This window comes from Apium graveolens, chromosome 10 (assembly GCF_009905375.1).
Source record: "Apium graveolens cultivar Ventura chromosome 10, ASM990537v1, whole genome shotgun sequence".
Taxonomy (NCBI): domain Eukaryota; kingdom Viridiplantae; phylum Streptophyta; class Magnoliopsida; order Apiales; family Apiaceae; genus Apium; species Apium graveolens.
In genome coordinates, this window is record NC_133656.1 from 188,445,614 (window position 1) to 188,469,819 (window position 24,206).

The 24,206-nt window shown below is 36.6% G+C and overlaps 1 protein-coding gene across 6 annotated transcripts in view; it reads right to left on the minus strand.

Annotated features, from left to right (window-relative positions):
- LOC141693454 (uncharacterized) overlaps positions 1-24,206 on the minus strand; it is a 40,228-nt gene that overhangs the window by 605 nt on the left and 15,417 nt on the right. For all 6 annotated transcript variants that reach the window (XM_074498552.1, XM_074498554.1, XM_074498553.1 and 3 more), the window contains 7 exons: positions 3,894-4,038; positions 3,719-3,804; positions 3,537-3,647; positions 1,820-1,894; positions 942-1,007; positions 643-831; positions 391-501 (listed from right to left, as the gene is read on the minus strand). In XM_074498552.1, the coding sequence (XP_074354653.1) occupies positions 391-501; positions 643-831; positions 942-1,007; positions 1,820-1,894; positions 3,537-3,647; positions 3,719-3,804; positions 3,894-4,038 (783 nt within the window). The remainder of the gene's footprint in view (positions 1-390; positions 502-642; positions 832-941; positions 1,008-1,819; positions 1,895-3,536; positions 3,648-3,718; positions 3,805-3,893; positions 4,039-24,206) is intronic.

Here is a 24,206-nt window from a genome sequence, read left to right on the forward strand (position 1 = left end):
ATAATTAGAATTAGCTTATCCAGAATAAATCAAGTCCAGAAATGAAGGAATTCAACTCATACTAGTAATTAAGTTTTAATAACTAATTCAAGCTGTGCAAGTTTCGTTCTAGAAAATATAAGGTTAAAATAGTTTTTATGTGTGTATATTGGAGAACTCCTTCCAATGTAGATGTAAAATTCACACAGTACTAAATAAATTTAAAATTGCATATTCGTTTTTTAAATTAAGGAGAATTTGAGTCTCTAAACAAACTCTCAATTGCATTGCAAAGATGGGTCATCTTTTCTGGGGAAAACTATCAAATCAATCTCAATTCATGAACCATGAGCCCCGGTGGGATACATATTTCGTGACTATAATATACAATTAAGATAGGATATACTCAACCTTGAGCAAATCAAGTCGGAGCTTAGGGCCACTTGCAGGGTATTTTCCATGAACATTTCCAATACATACTGCCAAAGCATCAATACCTGTCTCATCAATGAATTCTTGAGCCTGAAAAAAAAGCCCTATATCATGTATCTGGAAATGTTTAGCATAAGGTAATGAAATTACTAGTAGCAGTTTTGACTAAATTAGAATTTTGGTACTCATATCATCATCTTCGTTATAATTATGTAACTATTTGAAAAGGACCTGTTCAATATCAGTCAGCTTTGCTTCATAATCTTCTACCGTTAATTCATCTTCTGTTCCGGACAATCTTCCTAGTTCAGCTTCCACCAGAATACCTTTAGCATGTGCCAAGTTTGTAATATATTTTGTGTATGTGATATTCTCTATGAAATTAAGTTCTGACCCATCTACCATGACTGAATCAAGTTCCTGAAATAATTTGAACTAAAATTCTTTAGAACATTAGAATTAGAGTGAACGATTTTCCGTCATCGAGTATATATATGCATTTGTAATTTATAATAAAAAATTAAACTTACCCACTGCAAAACTTCCACCAACTCTTTTTTGGAATTCCCATGATCAAAATGAACAGTAATTGGAACCTGTCACGCAGACATATACATGTTTTTGGGCAAATAAGCATCAGTGTATGTTAAAGGTGCGATTAATTGTGCGATTAATGGCCCTTCGCGATTAGGTGCAAGGTGTGCGATTCGAAATTGAGCGACTTAGCGCGATTCTGAAATCGTCCAAAAGGCACTCGTGAAGCGCTAAAAGGCGCTCATAACAGTAAAAAATAGTAATACTCTAAAGAAGAAGGGTAAACTAAAAAAAACCCTGAAGTGTTTCATACAAACAATCAGCCTCCATCAATAGGTCTCTCAATGGTCACTAAATCCCAGCCTCCATCTAAAAGTAAGCCGGAGATTGAGTTAGACGACCGTGAAACTTTTGAATTAGAGTCCCTTATCGATTAAAGCTTCATTTTTGACATTATAAACATTTTATTTATGCTCTTTTGTATGTTTAAGTGCTAAGATTATCTTAAGTACTATATTCTTGTCAAATTTGTGATTATTTTTTTTGGTCAAAAGGCGTGCCATTACTGGCGCTTCGCGATTTTCGCTTTAAATTTGGGTTTTCTGCCTTAAATAACACTTACTATAGGCATGTATAACTTTTATAATAGGTGATATATTGCATAGCAGTAACAAAGTTGATGACACATTTATTTTGGACCTCATGTTGGCAAAGAGATATCTAACATTTCAATAAGTGGACAAAGGTTGGGGAATAAATTCTAAAAAAGAAGAAAAAATCATGTTGATGACAACATACAATTACAATAGTCTGGACGATTTGCCAGATGCATGTACTTTTCTCTATAATAAATGTAATGAACATTTATACTCACCCTAGCTTCTTTGGCAGCAGAAATACAACACGAAACCAATGGGATCCCTCCTTGCTTCAGGGCACTTGGATGGATCTGAAAACCATAATAAGGTTTAGAATATCATCTGAAACGTCACTAAAACTTCTATAGTATAAAATCATTATCAAATTTAAAAACTGAACTGCTTTTCAGTACAATTGTTCATTCAATGATAAAAAGCAGTTCACATGTCCCCGAACCACAAAATTCACGCAAGTATTTAATGAGCTCACAATTTTTGGATATAATTGACAGATCAAGTCAATAATTTACATGTTTGAGCAGTGTAGCCATATTTTCAGGGACTCATTTCTTTTCGTCCTTCCAAGAGGGGCAAAAAAATCTATTGTCTACTCTCAGTTTCATATGTGACCCGACTAAGAAAACACAAGAAATGCAAATGGAGCCAAATTAAATGGTCATTATAGAACCATAGACCTGTGAAGAACCTTAGTCCTTGCATACAATCGTAAAATAGAAAACACTCAAGAACGGTTGCTTCCAAACTCTATAAATATCATGGCCTAGGCCTTGTAACTGAAACAAAAGAAAAGTTCCTACCTCATAGTAAGGTAAGGTTCAAATATAGCTAGAAATATATGTTGGCGTATCACTTCATCAAGTGACTGGAGCAACCCTCAACATGTAGGAGATGATCTCACTCCAGAGTCTAATTAAAGTATAAAATCTATTTTAGGGTTTATTAGTATCAAATCTATTTTTTTTATAATTTAAAGATCTATTTTAGAGTTTATTAGTATCAAATCTATTTTTTTACCAATTTAAAGTACCAACCTGTCCAAGTTTGATCAAAGAACCACTTCTATTTACAATTTAATTTGATAATCTTATTTATTTATTAGAACTAGCTTTCTTGCCGTCATTAACCTGGGAAGAGGTAGGCTTCTCAACGAGGCAAGGAAAATGGTGAACCCGCCCCAACCTGATCCAAATGGGGCCGCCCCGCCCCGCCCCGCCCCGCTTATATTGGGAATGGGGCAGTGACGGGGATCAAAATTTTACCCCGTTTAAATATGGGGCGGGTATGGTATTTATATTATCGCCGCGGGGAAAACCCGCCCCGCCCCGCCCCGCCCCGCCCCGCCCCGAATATAAAGGATATATATTTTATAACATAATATAATATTTTATATCTTGTAGTAAAATATATTTAAAGTGTAGAATAAACTATAATTTATTTATTTCAGTTATATACATAATATAATAAATATATTGCATAGTGTGTTTCAAATTATCTATGCCTTTCTTCTAACGTTATATAATATATTATAAAAATAATATTATAATTGATTTTTTTTAAAAAAATAATTATTAAACGGGGTGATGGGGCGGGGTGGGGATTAATTTTTGCCCCGTTTGGGAGGGATGGGAATATATTAAAAATCCCCGCAGGGAACGGGGCGGGTATGAGGCAAATTTTTTTTATAGGGGGCGGGTATGGGAATAGCGATCCCTGCCCCGAACCCGCCCCATTGAGTTTCGGAAGACAAACTTTAAAGCTGCCGAATATTGTCAAGAAATGGCATCTAATTAAATTAGTATGCACGGGAAAAAACTAAAGCCTTTTACAAAAAAAAAAGAATATTTTTCCTATGAATTACAGATAACCGAGCATGTAATATGAACCACAGCTCAGCGACATTTGAAATGGAAAACAAAAAAAATAGGTTGGAACCTGTAAAATTGCAGGGCTTCTTTCCTCCTCTGCTGCAGCAACAACTGCCTCAATTCCTTCCAAATTATAAACATTGAATGCCCCGATGGCATATTTGCCTTTTTCTGCATTCTTTATGCACATGATAATAAATACCAAATTGTAAAGATGAATACTCAATTATTTTTTCTTATTGGTCTTACAAGAAGCAGCTGCTTTGTTGATGATCGGATTGGACGAGCCCAAAATTTAACAACATCAGCCAGAGCTTTATTATCACCCACATTTCCTAATAAAGATAAAGAATCAATAAGAAATCAAACAGAAGAAATATAAGAACATGACTGGTATGGAGATAATATACGAAGTCAAAATCACCAGGAAAAACAATGTAAGGTACTCCTGGATGTCTACTCTCTGCGCCTAGCTGCCATAAGGGTACACCAGCCAAAGCTTGTCCAACTATTTTAGCACGTTTTGCTTCTAGAGCTTTCGTAGCAATGTCTGATGAGGTGATTCCACCCTAATAAAAGGAAAAGCTGAGGCTTCTCGTATCCATGGTCATACACACACTGATACTAGTATAGTACTACATACAAATGAACTTATAAGGAACACCAAAAACTAAAAAAAATTGTTGGCTTTAGACAACTTGAGTTTGGTATATTAACGGTAACGAGAACGACGAGCATGAGTGGTTTCACAATACTAACGGTTAAATTATCTACTTGCATGCCCCCCTCCAAATTACAGAGGGATTGTTTTCAGTTTGTTCAAATGAAGCATATGGTAATACAAGATTAGATGTTCGGACCCATCATATCTTTCATATTTGGAAAGAAGCAGCATCAGCCACATCATAAACTCTGTTGGTAGAGTTTGCATTTTGTTTTCACATTCTCCAGAAGTGTGCTTGTGTTTGTTATACATGTCCTGCTAAATCAATCTCTACTTTCCTTTTCCTTTCCATTAAATAAATGCAACAGGAGTAATATAAAATATGTTCGTAGATTCTGTGTTTTGTGTTTCGACTTTCTCCGGTAGCACTTTTTCTGTTTGTTTAGATGTATTTTTTAATACAATGAAAAGGAACAGGAGTACATGTTACTCGGACTTTTCAATTTTCCTTGAGTATCCATGTAGGACACTCGACTACCAGATTTTGACACTTATTTTAGACCAAAAATATGTACATTTTTTAACATGTAACCATCATTAGGAATTAAAATATGTAATCCAAGCTTGTAACTATTTAGTGTATATATTGTGAATAATTTATATTATTCTATTATTAATTTGCAACAGACTACAGGTCCTTTGCGTAGGCACGAGGAAAGGCTAATAAGGTAACCACAGTAAAAGGCTTTGTTAGATATATTTGATAATGTCATGGCTAATATGTTTTATGTTTAGATTTCAGATCTTATTTGAACAGAACAAATCAGTACTTAACTGATCAGTACTTATACTGGAAGTCAGAACTTAAGGGATATCAGTACTTATGTTATCAGGAGATAGATATCAGAACTTAAGTGCTGAAGGACGATCAGATAAGGACAGTAGCTGATTAAAGTTAAGAAGATCAAGATAAACATAAGAAGAGATATGCATGAAGAAGGAATTCCGTGAAGAATGGAATACTTGGAATAGAAGATATCTGATTGATATATTTTAGGAAGCAGAATTATATTCCATATCAATTAGCGATTATCTTGTAACTGTGTAGTATATAAACACAGACATAGGGTTTACACTATAAGTGTTATCATTATCGAGAATATTATTTATTATAACCCTAGCAGCTCTCGTGATATTTTGTTCATCACTGAGAGATAACAGTTCCAGATTATAACAGAGTTTATTGTTTAAATAAAGTTTGTTTTCTGTTACATAAGTTCTTGAAGTTTGATTTGATTGTAATAAACACTGTATTCACCCCCTCTACAGTGAAAGTGTGACCTAACAAGTGGTATCAGAGCTATCTGTTAACACACATACAGTTAAAGATCCAAACACAATCATGTCTGACACAGAAACTCCAACTAAGCCTACCAAAACTGAGGAATCATCAAAGACATCAACTCAGAGTCGATATGAGACTATCAGAGTTCCCATATTGAGACCATCTGAATATCCCATATGGAAGGTAAGGATGACCATGTTTCTGGAAGCAACAGATCCAGAATACCTTGATAGAATCAAGGAAGGGCCTCACAAACCTACCAAGCTCGCTGTTGTAGTTGCAGGTGAAGCAGCAATGACCGTACCAAAGGAAAAGAATGATTACACTGCTGAAGATATAGCATCTATTGCTAAGGATGCCAAGGTACGTCACTTATTGCATAGTGCCATTGATAATGTAATGTCAAACAGGGTAATCAACTGCAAGACTGCTAAGGAGATATGGGATGCACTGGAGACAAGGTGTCAAGGAACTGAAACAGTTAAGAAGAACAGGAAGACAATACTCACTCAAGAGTATGAACACTTTGACTCTAGGACTAATGAGTCATTGACTGATGTATATGATAGATTTGTCAAACTCTTGAATGACTTGTCATTAGTAAATAAGGAGTATGATCTTGAAGATACAAACCTCAAATTCCTGTTAGCTCTTCCTGAATGTTGGGATTTGAAGGCAACAACAATAAGAGACAACTACAATCTTGATGAAACAACTCTTGATGAAATCTATGGAATGCTCAAGACTCATGAACTTGAGATGGAACAAAGAAGCAAGAGGAAAGGAGGAAAGTCAAGGACAGTTGCTCTCAAGGTTGAAGAGGAATCCCCCAAACCACCTTCCTCAAAGAAAGATAAGGGTAAAGCTCTTATCATAAAATCTGATACTGAGTCATCAAGTTCTGAGAGTGATGATGACTCAGATTCTGAAAGCTTGCCTGAAACTGATGCTGATGAGGAGATGATGAAGCTGTGTGCTCTTATGGTGAAAGGAATCACAAAGATTGCATACAGGAAGTTCAGGAAGGGAAAGAAGTTTTCCAGGAAAGGCATAAGTTCTGATAAGAAGAATTTCAGAAGATCTGAAGGAAGAGGAGGAAAGTCTGACAGAGGAGATTACGCTAATGTTAAATGTTATAATTGTGGTGAGAAAGGCCACATATCTCCTGATTGCAAGAAGACCAAGAATGACAAAGGCAAAGCTCTTGTCACAAAGCAGAAAAGCTGGACAGACACCTCAGACTCTGAAAGTGAGGAGAACTATGCATTGATGGCAAATGCTGATAAATCAAGTTCTGAGAGCAGTTCTGAAGCTGCTGAAACAAAGGTACCTCAGACTACTTATGCTTTTCATACTGATGATATTAATGAGTTGAGAAGATATCTTAAAACCATGTTTGTTAGTTATAGAGATCAAACTTTAACATGTGAAAGATTAACTTCTGAAAATCTTGCTTTTAGGAAAAGAAATGATTTCTTAGAAAAAGAGTTAGTCATGTTTCATCAAACTCAGTAGGATAGAGATGATGCTTTTTATGTTAGGGATGAAGTGCTAAAAATGAATGAATCTCTAAAAACTGAGTTAGAAAAGGAGAGAGAGATTATCAGAACTTGGACTAACTCTGGCAAAACAACTCAAAATTTGCTAAGCAGTGGAAACTAGAAAGAGGGCTTAGGCTATGGAGAAAATAAAAAAGGAACTGTAGAAATTAAGCCTGTTGATAAGCAAAAGCCGAAGTTAAAACCTGTTAAGTTTGTAACTGAAAAATCCGAAAATGAGAAATCAGAAGTTAAAAAGGAATTAGCTTCTGACAAACTAAAACAGGAAAAGACAGCTGAAGTTAACATAGGCTTAATGACAAAGAAGCAGCTTAAGCATAAGCTGAAAGATGTTAAGAATGCAAACAAGGTAAAATCACCTAGGAAAAATAGGAATGGAAAGGAAGGTGTGAATAAAAGCAATAACTATAAATCTGTTCCTGATGCTCCTAGGAAAGCATGTCATAACTGTGGAAGTTCTAACCATCTGGCTTCTTTTTGCAGGAAGAATAAGAATATTAACTCCTTATCTACAAAGTCAGGAGTTAAGAGTCAGTCTGTTAGATACAAACCACAAAATCCTTGTTTTCATTGTGGTAGTTTATGGCATTCCATTTATACTTGTAAGGAATATCATAGTTTGTACTATGATTATTATCAAATAAAACCTTCTTTAAAGAAAGTTTCTGTTGTTCCTTCTAGTATAAGTTCTGATAAGAAAACTGTTAACATAAAATCTGATGTTAAATCCGCTGCAAATGTTAACAAACCTAAAAAGGCCAAAGGATCCAAGCAAGTCTGGGTCCTTAAAACTAATAATTAGTGGTCTTTTTGATTGCAGGGCAACAGGAAAAATATTTTAGTTCTGGACAGTGGATGTTCAGGACATATGACTGGAAATAAGGCCCTGCTATCAGACTTTGTGGAGAAAGCTGGCCCAAGTGTTTCTTATGGAGATGGCAACATTGGAAAAACTTTGGGATATGGCAATATCAATCTTGGGAATGTCATTATTAAAGATGTAGCTCTGGTCTCAGGACTTAAACACAACTTACTGAGTATAAGTCAAATCTGTGACAGAGGTTATCATGTTGATTTCTTTGCAGAACATTGTGAAATAGTTAGTAAATCTAAAGGAAAAATTGTTCTGAAGGGATTCAGGCGTGGTAACATTTATGAAGCTAAGCTTTCAACAAGTTCTGATGGTTCTGCAATCTGTTTAGTGAGTAGAGCCTCAACTGAAGAAAGCTGGAATTGGCACAAGAAACTCTCTCATTTAAACTTCAACAAGATAAATGAACTGATCAAGAAAGATCTTGTGAGAGGACTGCCAAAATCAGTGTTTGTTCCTGATGGTCTTTGTGACTCATGTCAGAAGGCTAAACAAAGAAAATCTTCGTTCAAGAGCAAGACTGAATCATCAATTCTTGAGCCTTATTATCTACTTCATGTTGATCTATTTGGTCCAGTGAATGTCATGTCTATTGCAAAGAAGAAATATGCGTTGGTCATAGTAGATGAGTTCACCAGATACACATGGGTGTATTTCTTGCACACAAAAAGTGAAACTGCATCTATCCTGATTGATCATGTCAAACATCTGGATAAATTGATCAAAGATTCTGTGAAAATTTTGAGGAGTGATAATGGCACTGAATTCAAGAATTTGATAATGGAAGAGTTCTGCAAAAATCATGGAATAAAGCAGGAATTTTCTGCTCCTGGAACTCCACAGCAAAATTGAGTTGTTGAAAGGAAGAATAGAACTCTAATTGAAGCTGCACGAACAATGCTTGAAGAAGCAAAGCTTCCAACCTATTTCTGGGCTGAAGCTGTGCAGACTGCTTGTTTTACTCAAAATGCAACACTCATTAACAAGCATGGAAAAACACCATATGAGATGGTGAAGAACAAAAAGCCAAATCTCAAATACTTTCATGTATTTGGATGTAAGTGTTTTGTTCTCAAGACTCATCCTGAACAGCTATCCAAGTTTGATCTAAAAGCTGATGAGGGAATCTTTGTAGGATATCCACTTTCTACAAAAGCCTTCAGAGTCTATAATTTGAGAACAAAAGTGGTCATGGAATCTATCAATGTCTCTTTTGATGACAAGAAGATCACTGGACTTGAAGATTGCATTGATCATGATAAGCTGAGATTTGAAAATGAAGATTCATATTCTGATACCTCAAGTCCTGACAGTCTAAGTCCTGATTCTGTAAATTCTGATGGCTTAAACTCTGATGTTATTGAAACTGTGGTGACTACGTCAAAGGAAGATGCACCAATGCAGGGGGAGCATACTCAAGATATTATCACATCTCAAGAAGCATCAGAACATACATCTGGCTCTTCAAATTCTGATTCGTCAAGTTCTGATAAGCCAAGTACTGACAGTGCTGAAAATCTAAATACTGAAGGATCCAACTCAGAGAGCATAGTTTCAGGGGGAGCATCAGAAAATGAAACCGAAGACAGCATGAATCATGGGGGAGCATCCAGTTCTAGAGAAAATCTTCCATCTGCAAGGAAGTGGATAAAATCATATACACCTGATTTAATAATTGGAAATCCTGAGGCAGGTGTCAGAACTAGAACAGGTACTTCGAATGAATGTCTTTACAATTCTTTTCTCTCTCAGTCTGAGCCAAAGAAAGTGGAAGAAACTCTTCAAGATGCTGATTGGGTGCAAGCAATGCAGGAAGAGTTGAATGAATTTGAAAGAAACAAAGTCTGGACCTTAGTGCCAAGACCCAAGAATAGATCGGTTGTTGGTACAAAGTGGGTATTCAGAAACAAAACTGACAGTGATGGCATAATTGTAAGGAACAAGGCAAGGCTGGTTGCAAAAGGATATTCTCAACAGGAGGGAATTGACTATGATGAAACATTTGCTCCAGTTGCTAGGTTAGAAGCCATAAGGATATTCATGGCTTATGCTGCTCACAAAAAGTTTACTGTCTTTCAAATGGATGTGAAAAGTGCTTTTCTCAATGGAGAATTGGAAGAGGAAGTATATGTTGAACAACCTCCAGGCTTTGTAGATTCCAAACATCCAGATTATGTCTACAGGCTTGATAAAGCACTTTATGGACTTAAGCAAGCTCCTAGAGCATGGTATGAGACTTTAGCTCAGTTTCTTCTGGAAAGTGGATTCAACAGAGGAACTATTGACAAAACATTGTTCTATCTCAACCATGGCAAGGACTTACTTTTGATCCAGATTTATGTTGATGATATTATTTTTGGGTCTCCAAATGACAAACTTTGCAAAAAGTTTGCCAACCTAATGCAGTCAAGATATCAGATGAGTATGATGGGAGAACTTAGTTATTTTCTGGGCCTTCAAGTCAAGCAGAGTGAAGAAGGAACTTTTATTTGTCAATCTAAGTACACCAGAAACTTGCTGAAAAAATTTGGAATGCAAGACTGTTCAAGTGCATCCACTCCCATGACCACTGCAACAAAACTGGATAAGGATACTGGTAATTCAGTAGATATTACTGATTACAGAGGTATGATTGGCTCACTTCTCTATCTAACTGCTAGTAGACCAGATATCATGTTTGCTACCTGTCTTTGTGCAAGATTTCAAGCAGATCCAAGAGAACCTCACTTAACAGCTGTAAAAAGAATCTTTAAGTATCTTAAAGGAACAGCTGATCTAGGATTATGGTATCCTAGAGAATCAGATTTTAAATTAATAGGTTACTCAGATGCAGATTTTGCAGGTTGCAAAATTGACAGGAAAAGCACAAGTGGTAGCTGCCAATTTCTTGGAGGCAGGTTGGTTTCTTGGTATAGCAAGAAACAAAAGTCAATTTCCACATCAACTGCAGAAGCAGAGTATATTGCTGCAGGAAGCTGCTGTGCACAGATTCTCTGGATGAAGAATCAGTTACTAGATTATGGGTTAACGTATTTCAAAATCCCTATTTACTGTGATAATCAAAGTGCTATTGCTATGACAGGTAATCCAGTTCAACACTCTATGACAAAGCACATCAGCATCAGGTACCATTTTATCAGGGAACATGTGGATGAAGGTACAGTGGAATTGCATTTTGTTCCCACAGATCAACAAGTAGCAGATATCTTAACAAAACCACTGTGTGAAGCTACCTTTTCAAAATTGGTAAATGAACTTGGAATGATTTCAGGTTCTTTCTCTAAATCTGCTTAAACTTGTTCTATGTTATCAGACTTTATGATCAGTATTTACAGAATTAATCTCTTTGTATATTCTGTGCATTAATTGATAAATGTCTTTAAGTACTGACTGTTGTCTGATATATGTTTCTAAACTCTGATAAGTGATATGTCTGTTTCAGTAACTATTCAATCCTATGAGGATAACTGTGCTAGATACTGACCTACTAGTCTTCAATAAACAAATGATCCCATGAAAGAAGTAATTATTTCTGTGGAAATCTTATGACACAAGCAAATTCTGATAACTGAGCTTAGTTAAGTTTACTTTGTATATCTTATTACTAAGTCACAAATTAGAATAATGCTACTCATCTGTTTAAGTTCTGATTCTAGTAAAACTGCTGAATGTACTAAGTGCTGATAAACCTCACTTATCAAAAGAAGAAGAACAATAATCAAAGAATAATATCAGGTACTCCTTTGAGATCTAGAGTAAAAATGTGAAAGGGACGACCCAAGTGCATTGCTGGTATTAAGTAAATATGCATTAGAAAAGCAAAATATTTTCTTGGTGACTTTTCACACTCTATGATTACTGGAGAAATACTCTGATAATAGCATAAATTCTGATAAACAGTCGTGACTCACTTACACTGAGAAGCCTCTGTAAAATAGAATTTCAAAAGATGCATAAAATTAGCACAAAAACAGTAGAGGTGAACTCATGCATGAACTCATTTATCATTAGGTTTCAGGATAATGGCAGCTTTTTAGCAAAATTTTAATTATGACTTATTTCTAAGATGTACTGAAGTAGATCAGACTTTACTCTTTGTCTGTTATTTAGCTTAATGCACACACACATCACTCCATATGAATGATGAAATTTCTGTGGTGGTCTATGTTATTTTAGATCAACAGTCATTGTGTCACTTTTGCACAAATTCTGAGGACAAGTTCTAGTTACACGTTCTGATGATTAAGTTCTGACGTTCATAACTAAGAACTTGTATGAGTATTTACTAAGATAGATATTCCTTGTTCGAGTTAAGACATTATGTTCTGATGACTGTTAAGTTCTGGTATAGGTCTAAGTTCTGATTTTTCAGTCTAACCCCCTCTACAGTGAAAGTGTGACCTAACAAGAGTATAAAGAAAGTAAAAGATTAAAGAAATCTTCTCTCTGTTGTTCTTATACTCGAAGAAAAATGTTACCGTTGGACACCTGTCAGACATGCAGTAATAACGGGTAGTTACTGGGCTCGAGAAAACAGGAATGATTACTTATCCAGTTGCCTTGTTTCAAGGAAAAACCATTTCAGTTATCAAGAGACACAGGTTTAATTCAAAATTGAAACCGTTAGCACTGATTGAATTGTTTTTCACTGCAACATTAATATTCTGAAAATGAATCATGTTAAAAATGACCGAGATAATTTCGATGAATAAGTGCTGACAAAGAATCAGAACTTAAATAAAGACAAAATTTAAATGGTCATCAGAATATCAAGCAGGATTTAACAACACAGATAAAATAACTCAGAGACAAAATCTTGAAGTAAAAACAGTTTTCATTAATATATCAAGTCAATACATATATGAAATAGAAATTACATATATGATACCACTTGTTAGGTCACACTTTCACTGTAGAGGGGGTGAATACAGTGTTTATTACAATCAAATCAAACTTCAAGAACTTATGTAACAGAAAACAAACTTTATTTAAACAATAAACTCTGTTACAATCTGGAACTGTTATCTCTCAGTGATGAACAAAATATCACGAGAGCTGCTAGGGTTATAATAAATAATATTCTCGATAATGATAACACTTATAGTGTAAACCCTATGTCTGTGTTTATATACTACACAGTTACAAGATAATCGCTAATTGATATGGAATATAATTCTGCTTCCTAAAATATATCAATCAGATATCTTCTATTCCAAGTATTCCATTCTTCACGGAATTCCTTCTTCATGCATATCTCTTCTTATGTTTATCTTGATCTTCTTAACTTTAATCAGCTACTGTCCTTATCTGATCGTCCTTCAGCACTTAAGTTCTGATATCTATCTCCTGATAACATAAGTACTGATATCCCTTAAGTTCTGACTTCCAGTATAAGTACTGATTAGTTAAGTACTGATTTGTTCTGTTCAAATAAGATCTGAAATCTAAACATAAAACATATTAGCCATGACATTATCAAATATATCTAACAATCTCCCCCAACTTGTAAATTAACAAAATATACAAGTTTAACAGATATTTGATGATGTCAAAAACATTAAGTACAAATGCATGAGAAATAGACAAGATAACTACAACTTACAGTCCTTAAAGTTTTTACCAATTCAACTTCTGATAACAATTCAATCTGTATAAATATCAGAATTTAAGCAGTTGTAGATCTTCGACTTGGCTTCATCATTTTCTGATCTCTCTGATGTCAGGAGTTGTTCTGAGATAATTCTTCAACAAACATTTCTCAGCATATCTGAGTTCATCAATCATTCTCCGTTTGACATCTTTAAGCTCTACAGTATCTTCACCAGTTTGAAATATTGCAGCTCTGAGATCATTAATCTTTGCTTTTCTCAACTCCCGATCTAGTCTTATGACATAAGCTTTATTAGACTCTAGATTGAATTCAAGCCCCTTAATACCAAGATATGTTCTGATCTGTGCAGTATTAGGCTTCATATCAACAATATCACCATTGTGATTTCTGTACTTTGGAACATATCTGCTGTCAGACTTAACAGAATAAAGTCTTTTCTGTCTCTGAATCTGTTCCTTTAAGTAGTTTGCAGCAGTCTCTGTTATTCTGTCATCCACTTGAAGTAAGAATAATACATGCTCCAATTCTTCAAAATACTTCAATGGAATGGCATTTTGTCTTATATGATAAACCCTACCATCTGTCATGAAATACAACATGATGTATTTTTTCAAGAAGGTATGGTAAACCATCTGTACATATTCTAGTTGATTTAATCTCTCAGGAGTTGCTCCAATACCTGGTTCACTCAAGGAAGTTGGATCATCGGTAGTGTTGTGTACTCTTCTTTCATCAGCACTTCCCAATCCAGTTTTATCTCTAGCTTCCTTTCCAGTAACTACTCTTGCTTCAAAACCACTTGAAGTAGTCTTCAAAGATTGAGTCTGTTTTGCTTTAGTGAATCCTGGTAGGAGTGTTTTAGATTTATTTTCTGATATCAAGTTAACTTGAGCACTGTCAGAGGTTACTTGCTTCTTCTGAATATCAGAACTTACAATTTCTTGACTCTGAACAACTTGAGCCATGTCAGAGGTTGTTTTAAGAACTTTTCTTGAAGTCAGAGCAAGAATATCTTTTCCATCAGTAATTTCTTCTTCCTCAGGAGGTACATAAGGCTTGATAGGTTCACCAACCTTTTCTTTACCCTTGGATCTTGGATCTATCTGTGGTTGTGATCTAGCCAAAGTTTCTTCAGTATGTATCCTTTCTTTGATCACAATGCCTTTAGGTTTTGGAAGTAACTTTTTACCAGAAGCTTCAGATTTAGATGTGACTTTCTCTGATTTAAGTCTGGCTTCTTCTTCCTTTAAACTTTCCAAGTCCATCCCTGGATTTTCTTGAAGAAATAACTGTCTTGACATTTCCTCATCAAGATCTAGAAGTTCATCAGAACTTATCCTTTTACCAGCAGCAGAACTTATTCTTTTCCCAGTATCAGAACTTGTTCTGTGACTAGCTTGTCTTGATGTAAACCTTCTACCTTGACTATGACCACCACCCATTCCAGAGTTTCCTTGGTCATCTTTTCCATCATCCTTTCCTTGCAGTGACTTGTTGGTTTTGCATTTGGACTTAATTACCTTCTCCCCCTTTTTGGCATCAGCAGGTAATAAAAGAGAGATAAGTAGTTCCACTGAGGTCTGGATTTCAGTAAGTTGCGATTGCTGAGAAGCTTGATTTGTCAGAAGTTGATCAATCTGAGCTTGTTGCTTCTCTTGAGTTTTCTCAATATAAGCAACCCTGTCAATGGTAGGTTGGAAGAACTTTTTCTTATCAAGTTTCCAAACTTGTTCCTGTTTAATAAAGTTCTCCTGAATCTTGTGTAGCTCTGCATGAGTGTTGGAATGAAGACCTTGTAGATGTTTAGTACTCAATGCAGTGACTCTAAGCTGGATTTTAAAATCATCAGAATGTAACATTTCATCAGCTTTAGTCAAGTGCTCAGCAAGATGTAAAGCATTTGGAACACATGAAACTGAGTTCCATTCCTTAGTCCACTCCTGACCTGCAGGAGTTTCACTCCAAGGTACTGGTGCATCCCTGATAACAAACTCCTTTAGCAGTTCAGACTTAGGAAGAGTCAGTGGAGGAGTATGTCCTGAAGGACCTGTTTCATCAGCATCTACAGTTGTAGCAGCTTCACCAGTATCTCCAACATTTGCAGCATCAGAACTTAAAGAATCAGTATCTTCTGATAAGACAACTGTATGAGTAGCAATGGAGGCTTCAACATCCTCTAATTGCTGATCTGATACTAAGTTCTGATCAACAGCCATATCCTGATGCTCACCTAAAATCTGATCATCATCTTGATGCAGAGAAGGTGTTAGTGATAACTCAGGAGTTTGAACAGCATCAGTAACAGGTGTTGTGGAAGGATTATTTGCTGTTGGAGCTTCTAAGAAAAGTATTTCAGGCACAACCAAGTTCTGAATATCAATTTCAGCACTTGTGCCTGGATCAACAAGAGATATAGAAGGTGAATTAGCCTTGTCAGATACAGGTTCCTGAGATGGAGTTGATGGAGAAGAAGTGACTGGAGCAAATTCCTTGTCTTGTGAGATCAGAGATTCCTGATCCCCTTCCTTAGCTGCTTCCTCCTCATCATCTGAAACTGGCCTCTGTGCCCTCTGTTTCTTGTACTTCCTTGTTGATTTGGATTCCTTGGGAGTTGCAGGAACCGTCATACGTCTAAGCCTCTTGAGAAGCCTAGAACCCCCAATTGCAGAATCCTTCTGAGAAGTTGCCTTCTCAGCTTCATCTATCATAGGTTCTGAAGAGGGAATCTGATCCTCAGAATCTGATTCATCTCTCAAAGTAATTCTCCTCTTCTTCTGAGATGTTTGAGGAACAGTCTTTGTTCTCTTTGGCTTAGAGGATGTAGGCTTCACAGTAGGTGCTGAAGAAGAAGGTTGAGCAGTCTGTGAAGTGGAGAGATAGGATTTGAGATAAGTTCTGAGGGTAGGTTGAGTAGAATGAGAGGTAGGGACTGAGGTTGATGGATTTTGGTTATGGTGAGTTGGTTGAACATTTGAGTAAACAGATTTGTAAGTAGCAGGATCAGCATTTACCAGAATCTGTTTCACAGACTGAGGAATCTGTAATTGTCTCACCATTGATTTCTTTGTGTCAGCATTTATCAGGTCGTTAAAGTACCTTTTTGCAACCTTAAAAGGTGGGGTTTGAGTGCTGACTAACTGGGGTTCAGCTGTACAATACGTATAAATAAGTTGACAGAATCTAGCAAAATAAACAACATCTCGATCCTCTGTCATCCTATCCCCAATAAAACCAATTATTCCAGTTGCAAAATCAAAATGAGTTTGATGGATAATAGCATACCCGATGTGCTGACTCAGAATTGGGATGGCATCAAAATTTGAACACTTGTTGCCAAAAGCCTTGGTGATGCAATCGAAGAAGAAACTCCATTCTCTTCTGATATTAGCCCGTTTCAACTGTCCAAGTTTCGTCAGACTCTTTTCATATCCCAAATCAGTCATTAACCCCCGAAGGTCTGATTCCTCTGGTATAGAGAAGGTACAATCTTCTGGAAGATGTAATGCTCTTCGTACTGTACCAGGAGTGACTACATAGGATGAGTCACCCACTTGGAAGATAATACTGGGAGTTCCTCGTTTACCACCATCATCATAAACTCCAGTCCTCCAGAACCGCAGAACTTGTTGACTTGAAAATAATTCAGGCTGAGTTAAGGCGTACCCAACCTCACTATGTGCAAGAAGATCTTGCACAAAATGCAATTCAGATGGAGCTTCAGCATGATCAAGAATTGCAGCATAGTTGTTTGGAACAAACTTTGCTCCATCAATGATTAAATCCTTTGGTGCCATGTGAAAAAATATTGAAATTCAAGTATGCCTGTTAGGTGTGTGAGATAATGTCTGTATGAAAAACCAACGTGAGAAAGAATGAGAAAGAGAGTAAAAGTAAGAAGAGAGATAAAGTATAAAGAAAGTAAAAGATTAAAGAAATCTTCTCTCTGTTGTTCTTATACTCGAAGAAAAATGTTACCGTTGGACACCTGTCAGACATGCAGTAATAACGGATAGTTACTGGGCTCGAGAAAACAGGAATGATTACTTATCCAGTTGCCTTGATTCAAGGAAAAACCATTTCAGTTATCAAGAGACACAGGTTTAATTCAAAATTGAAACCGTTAGCACTGATTGAATTGTTTTTCACTGCAACATTAATATTCTGAAAATGAATCATGTTAAAAATGACCGAGATAATTTCGATGAATAAGTGCTGACAAAGAATCAGAACTTAAATAAAGACAAAATTTAAATGGTCATCAGAATATCAAGCAGGATTTAACACTACAGATAAAATAACTCAGAGACAAAATCTTGAAGTAAAAACAGTTTTCATTAATATATCAAGTCAATACATATATGAAATAGAAATTACATCAGTACAAGATTTTTCCTAAGCTTCTAATCCTAACGTCAACAGCTTTAGTCCTAGCTAAGAAGCCTGACAAAGCTGAGGATGAAGAAGAACAGGAAGAAGACGAGATTAAGTCATCCTCCTCTTCCTATCTTCGACAAACAAGATAGCGAGTCGAATGATTCGCTCTTGCTGACGGATAGCTTCCCGCCTTTCCTCCTCCAGGCGCTCCAGATGGCGATGGTAATCCATCTCGAAGAATAGAAGGTGAGCCAGCACCTCCTGTGGGACAGAGTCCCAGATCTCCTCAGGAATGGCTGTTATATGCCACTCCTGCTGCCACTCGGCACAACTGAGCTCCATTGTGAAGGTTTGTGTGTTCAAAAACATGTTGTATCGAACCATTGTGTTTTTGACAGAAGAAGGAGGATAAGTGTGTGAGAAGAATGTGATGGAAAGACTGATGTGAAGTGGTTGCATATATAGGCAAGAGAATGCCAAGAGACACAAAGATATTGAATGCAGACAGGTAGAATTAATTCTACCTCGTCTCCCTAGACTTTGAAAAAGAATAACAGTCATTGGAAAAGGAATGTACACATGTAACAAGAGTGAACTGTTCAAGGACGAGTGCCATTATGTTTTAACCATAGACTATTAATCTTCCACTTCAACATTTCGAAATTAATCTGAGACTGTTACCAAATTTTACTCACAGATAAGTCAAGTAAAGGGTTAGACTGAAAAATCAGAACTTAGACCTATACCAGAACTTAACAGTCATCAGAACATAATGTCTTAACTCGAACAAGGAATATCTATCTTAGTAAATACTCATACAAGTTCTTAGTTATGAACGTCAGAACTTAATCATCAGAACGTGTAACTAGAACTTGTCCTCAGAATTTGTGCAAAAGTGACACAATGACTGTTGATCTAAAATAACATAGACCACCACAGAAATTTCATCATTCATATGAAGTGATATGTCTGTTTCAGTAACTATTCAATCCTATGAGGATAACTGTGCTAGATACTGACCTACTAGTCTTCAATAAACAAATGATCCCATGAAAGAAGTAATTATTTCTGTGGAAATCTTATGACACAAGCAAATTCTGATAACTGAGCTTAGTTAAGTTTACTTTGTATATCTTATTACTAAGTCACAAATTAGAATAATGCTACTCATCTGTTTAAGTTCTGATTCTAGTAAAACTGCTGAATGTACTAAGTGCTGATAAACCTCTCTTATCAAAATGTTAATTTCGAAATGTTGAAGTGGAAGATTAATAGTCTATGGTTAAAACATAATGGCACTCGTCCTTGAACAGTTCACTCTTGTTACATGTGTACATTCCTTTTCCAATGACTGTTATTCTTTTTCAAAGTCTAGGGAGACGAGGTAGAATTAATTCTACCTGTCTGCATTCAATATCTTTGTGTCTCTTGGCATTCTCTTGCCTATATATGCAACCACTTCACATCAGTCTTTCCATCACATTCTTCTCACACACTTATCCTCCTTCTTCTGTCAAAAACACAATGGTTCGATACAACATGTTTTTGAACACACAAACCTTCACAATGGAGCTCAGTTGTGCCGAGTGGCAGCAGGAGTGGCATATAACAGCCATTCCTGAGGAGATCTGGGACTCTGTCCCACAGGAGGTGCTGGCTCACCTTCTATTCTTCGAGATGGATTACCATCGCCATCTGGAGCGCCTGGAGGAGGAAAGGCGGGAAGCTATCCGTCAGCAAGAGCGAATCATTCGACTCGCTATCTTGTTTGTCGAAGATAGGAAGAGGAGGATGACTTAATCTCATCTTCTTCCTGTTCTTCTTCATCCTCAGCTTTGTCAGGCTTCTTAGCTAGGACTAAAGCTGTTGACGTTAGGATTAGAAGCTTAGGGAAAATCTTGTATTGATGTAATTTCTATTTCATATATGTATTGACTTGATATATTAATGAAAACTGTTTTTACTTCAAGATTTTGTCTCTGAGTTATTTTATCTGTGTTGTTAAATCCTGCTTGATATTCTGATGACCATTTAAATTTTGTCTTTATTTAAGTTCTGATTCTTTGTCAGCACTTATTCATCGAAATTATCTCGGTCATTTTTAACATGATTCATTTTCAGAATATTAATGTTGCAGTGAAAAACAATTCAATCAGTGCTAACGGTTTCAATTTTGAATTAAACCTGTGTCTCTTGATAACTGAAATGGTTTTTCCTTGAATCAAGGCAACTGGATAAGTAATCATTCCTGTTTTCTCGAGCCCAGTAACTATCCGTTATTACTGCATGTCTGACAGGTGTCCAACGACATTATCTCACACACCTAACAGGCATACTTGAATTTCAATATTTTTTCACATGGCACCAAAGGATTTAATCATTGATGGAGCAAAGTTTGTTCCAAACAACTATGCTGCAATTCTTGATCATGCTGAATCTCCATCTGAATTGCATTTTGTGCAAGATCTTCTTGCACATAGTGAGATTGGGTACGCCTTAGCTCAGCCTGAATTATTTTCAAGTCAACAAGTTCTGCGGTTCTGGAGGACTGGAGTTTATGATGATGGTGGTAAACGAGGAACTCCCAGTATTATCTTCCAAGTTGGTGACTCATCCTATATAGTCACTCCTGGTACAGTACGAAGAGCATTACATCTTCCAGAAGATTGTACCTTCTCTATACCAGAGGAATCAGACCATCGGGGGTTAATGACTGATTTGGGATATGAAAAGAGTCTGACGAAACTTGGACAGTTGAAACGGGCTAATATCAGAAGAGAATGGAGTTTCTTCTTCGATTGCATCACCAAGGCTTTTGGCAACAAGTGTTCAAATTTTGATGCCATCCCAATTCTGAGTCAGCACATCGGGTATGCTATTATCCATCAAACTCATTTTGATTTTGCAACTGGAATAATTGGTTTTATTGGGGATAGGATGACAGAGGATCGAGATGTTGTTTATTTTGCTAGATTCTGTCAACTTATTTATACGTATTGTACTGCTGAACCCCAGTTAGTCAGCACTCAAACCCCACCTTTTAAGGTTGCAAAAAGGTACTTTAACGACCTGATAAATGCTGACACAAAGAAATCAATGGTGAGACAATTACAGATTCCTCAGTCTGTGAAACAGATTCTGGTAACTGCTGATCCTGCTACTTACAAATCTGTTTACTCAAATGTTCAACCAACTCACCATAACCAAAATCCATCAACCTCAGTCCCTACCTCTCATTCTACTCAACCTACCCTCAGAACTTATCTCAAATCCTATCTCTCCACTTCACAGACTGCTCAACCTTCTTCTTCAGCACCTACTGTGAAGCCTACATCCTCTAAGCCAAAGAGAACAAAGACTGTTCCTCAAACATCTCAGAAGAAGAGGAGGATTACTTTGAGAGATGAATCAGATTCTGAGGATCAGATTCCCTCTTCAGAACCTATGATAGATGAAGCTGAGAAGGCAACTTCTCAGAAGGATTCTGCAATTGGGGGTTCTAGGCTTCTCAAGAGGCTTAGACGTATGACGGTTCCTGCAACTCCCAAGGAATCCAAATCAACAAGGAAGTACAAGAAACAGAGGGCACAGAGGTCAGTTTCAGATGATGAGGAGGAAGCAGCTAAGGAAGGGGATCAGGAATCTCTGATCTCACAAGACAAGGAATTTGCTCCAGTCACTTCTTCTCCATCAACTCCATCTCAGGAACCTGTATCTGACAAGGCTAATTCACCTTCTATATCTCTTGTTGATCCAGGCATAAGTGCTGAAATTGATATTCAGAACTTGGTTGTGCCTGAAATACTTTTCTTAGAAGCTCCAACAGCAAATAATCCTTCCACAACACCTGTTACTGATGCTGTTCAAACTTCTGAGTTATCACTAACACCTTCTCTGCATCAAGATGATGATCAGATTTTAGGTGAGCATCAAGATATGGCTGTTGATCAGAACTTAGTATCAGATCAGCAATTAGAGGATGTTGAAGCCTCCATTGCTACTCATACAGTTGTCTTATCAGAAGATACTGATTCTTTAAGTTCTGATGCTGCAAATGTTGGAGATACTGGTGAAGCTGCTACAACTGTAGATGCTGATGAAGCAGGTCCTTCAGGACATACTCCTCCACTGACTCTTCCTAAGTCTGAACTGCTAAAGGAGTTTGTTATCAGGGATGCACCAGTACCTTGGAGTGAAACTCCTGCAGGTCAGGAGTGGACTAAGGAATAGAACTCAGTTTCATGTGTTCCAAATGCTTTACATCTTGCTGAGCACTTGACTAAAGCTGATGAAATGTTACATTCTGATGATTTTAAAATCCAGCTTAGAGTCACTGCATTGAGTACTAAACATCTACAAGGTCTTCATTCCAACACTCATGCAGAGCTACACAAGATTCAGGAGAACTTTATTAAACAGGAACAAGTTTGGAAACTTGATAAGAAAAAGTTCTTCCAACCTACCATTGACAGGGTTGCTTATATTGAGAAAACTCAAGAGAAGCAACAAGCTCAGATTGATCAACTTCTGACAAATCAAGCTTCTCAGCAATCGCAACTTACTGAAATCCAGACCTCAGTGGAACTACTTATCTCTCTTTTATTACCTGCTGATGCCAAAAAGGGGGAGAAGGTAATTAAGTCCAAATGCAAAACCAACAAGTCACTGCAAGGAAAGGATGATGGAAAAGATGACCAAGGAAACTCTGGAATGGGTGGTGGTCATAGTCAAGGTAGAAGGTTTACATCAAGACAAGCTAGTCACAGAACAAGTTCTGATACTGGGAAAAGAATAAGTTCTGCTGCTGGTAAAAGGATAAGTTCTGATGAACTTCTAGATCTTGATGAGGAAATGTCAAGACAGTTATTTCTTCAAGAAAATCCAGGGATGGACTTGGAAAGTTTAAAGGAAGAAGAAGCCAGACTTAAATCAGAGAAAGTCACATCTAAATCTGAAGCTTCTGGTAAAAAGTTACTTCCAAAACCTAAAGGCATTGTGATCAAAGAAAGGATACATACTGAAGAAACTTTGGCTAGATCACAACCACAGATAGATCCAAAATCCAAGGGTAAAGAAAAGGTTGGCGAACCTATCAAGCCTTATGTACCTCCTGATGAAGAAGAAATTACTGATGGAAAAGATAATCTTGCTCTGACTTCAAGAAAAGTTCTTAAAACAACCTCTGACATGGCTCAAGTTGTTCAGAGTCAAGAAATTGTAAGTTCTGATATTCAGAAGAAGCAAGTAACCTCTGACAGTGCTCAAGTTAACTTGATATCAGAAAATAAATCTAAAACACTCCTACCAGGATTCACTAAAGCAAAACAGTCTCAATCTTTGAAGACTACTTCAAGTGGTTTTGAAGCAAGAGTAGTTACTGGAAAGGAAGCTAGAGATAAAACTGGATTGGGAAGTGCTGATGAAAGAAGAGTACACAACACTACCGATGATCCAACTTTCTTGAGTGAACCAGGTATTGGAGCAACTCCTGAGAGATTGAATCAACTAGAATCTGTACAGATGGTTTACCATACCTTCTTGAAAGAATACATCATGTTGTATTTCATGACAGATGGTGGGGTTTATCATATAAGACAAAATGCCATTCCATTGAAGTATTTTGAAGAATTGGAGCATGTATTATTCTTACTTCAAGTGGATGACAGAATAACAGAGACTGCTGCAAACTACTTAAAGGAACAGATTCAGAGACAGAAAAGACTTTATTCTGTTAAGTCTGACAGCAGATATGCTCCAAAGTACAGAAATCACAATGGTGATATTGTTGATATGAAGCCTAATACTGCACAGATCAGAACATATCTTGGTATTAAGGGGCTTGAATTCAATCTAGAGTCTAACAAAGCTTATGTCATAAGACTAGATCGGGAGTTGAGAAAAGCAAAGATTAATGATCTCAGAGCTGCAATATTTCAAACTGGTGAAGATACTGCAGAGCTTAAAGATGTCAAACGGAGAATGATTGATGAACTCAGATATGCTGAGAAATGTTTGTTGAAGAATTATCTCAGAACAACTCCTGACATCAGAGAGATCAGAAAATGATGAAGCCAAGTCGAAGATCTACAACTGCTTAAATTCTGATATTTATACAGATTGAAGTTGTTATCAGAAGTTGAATTGGTAAAAACTTTAAGGACTGTAAGTTGTAGTTATCTTGTCTATTTCTCATGCATTTGTACTTAATGTTTTTGACATCATCAAATATCTGTTAAACTTGTATATTTTGTTAATTTACAAGTTGGGGGAGATTGTTAGATATATTTGATAATGTCATGGCTAATATGTTTTA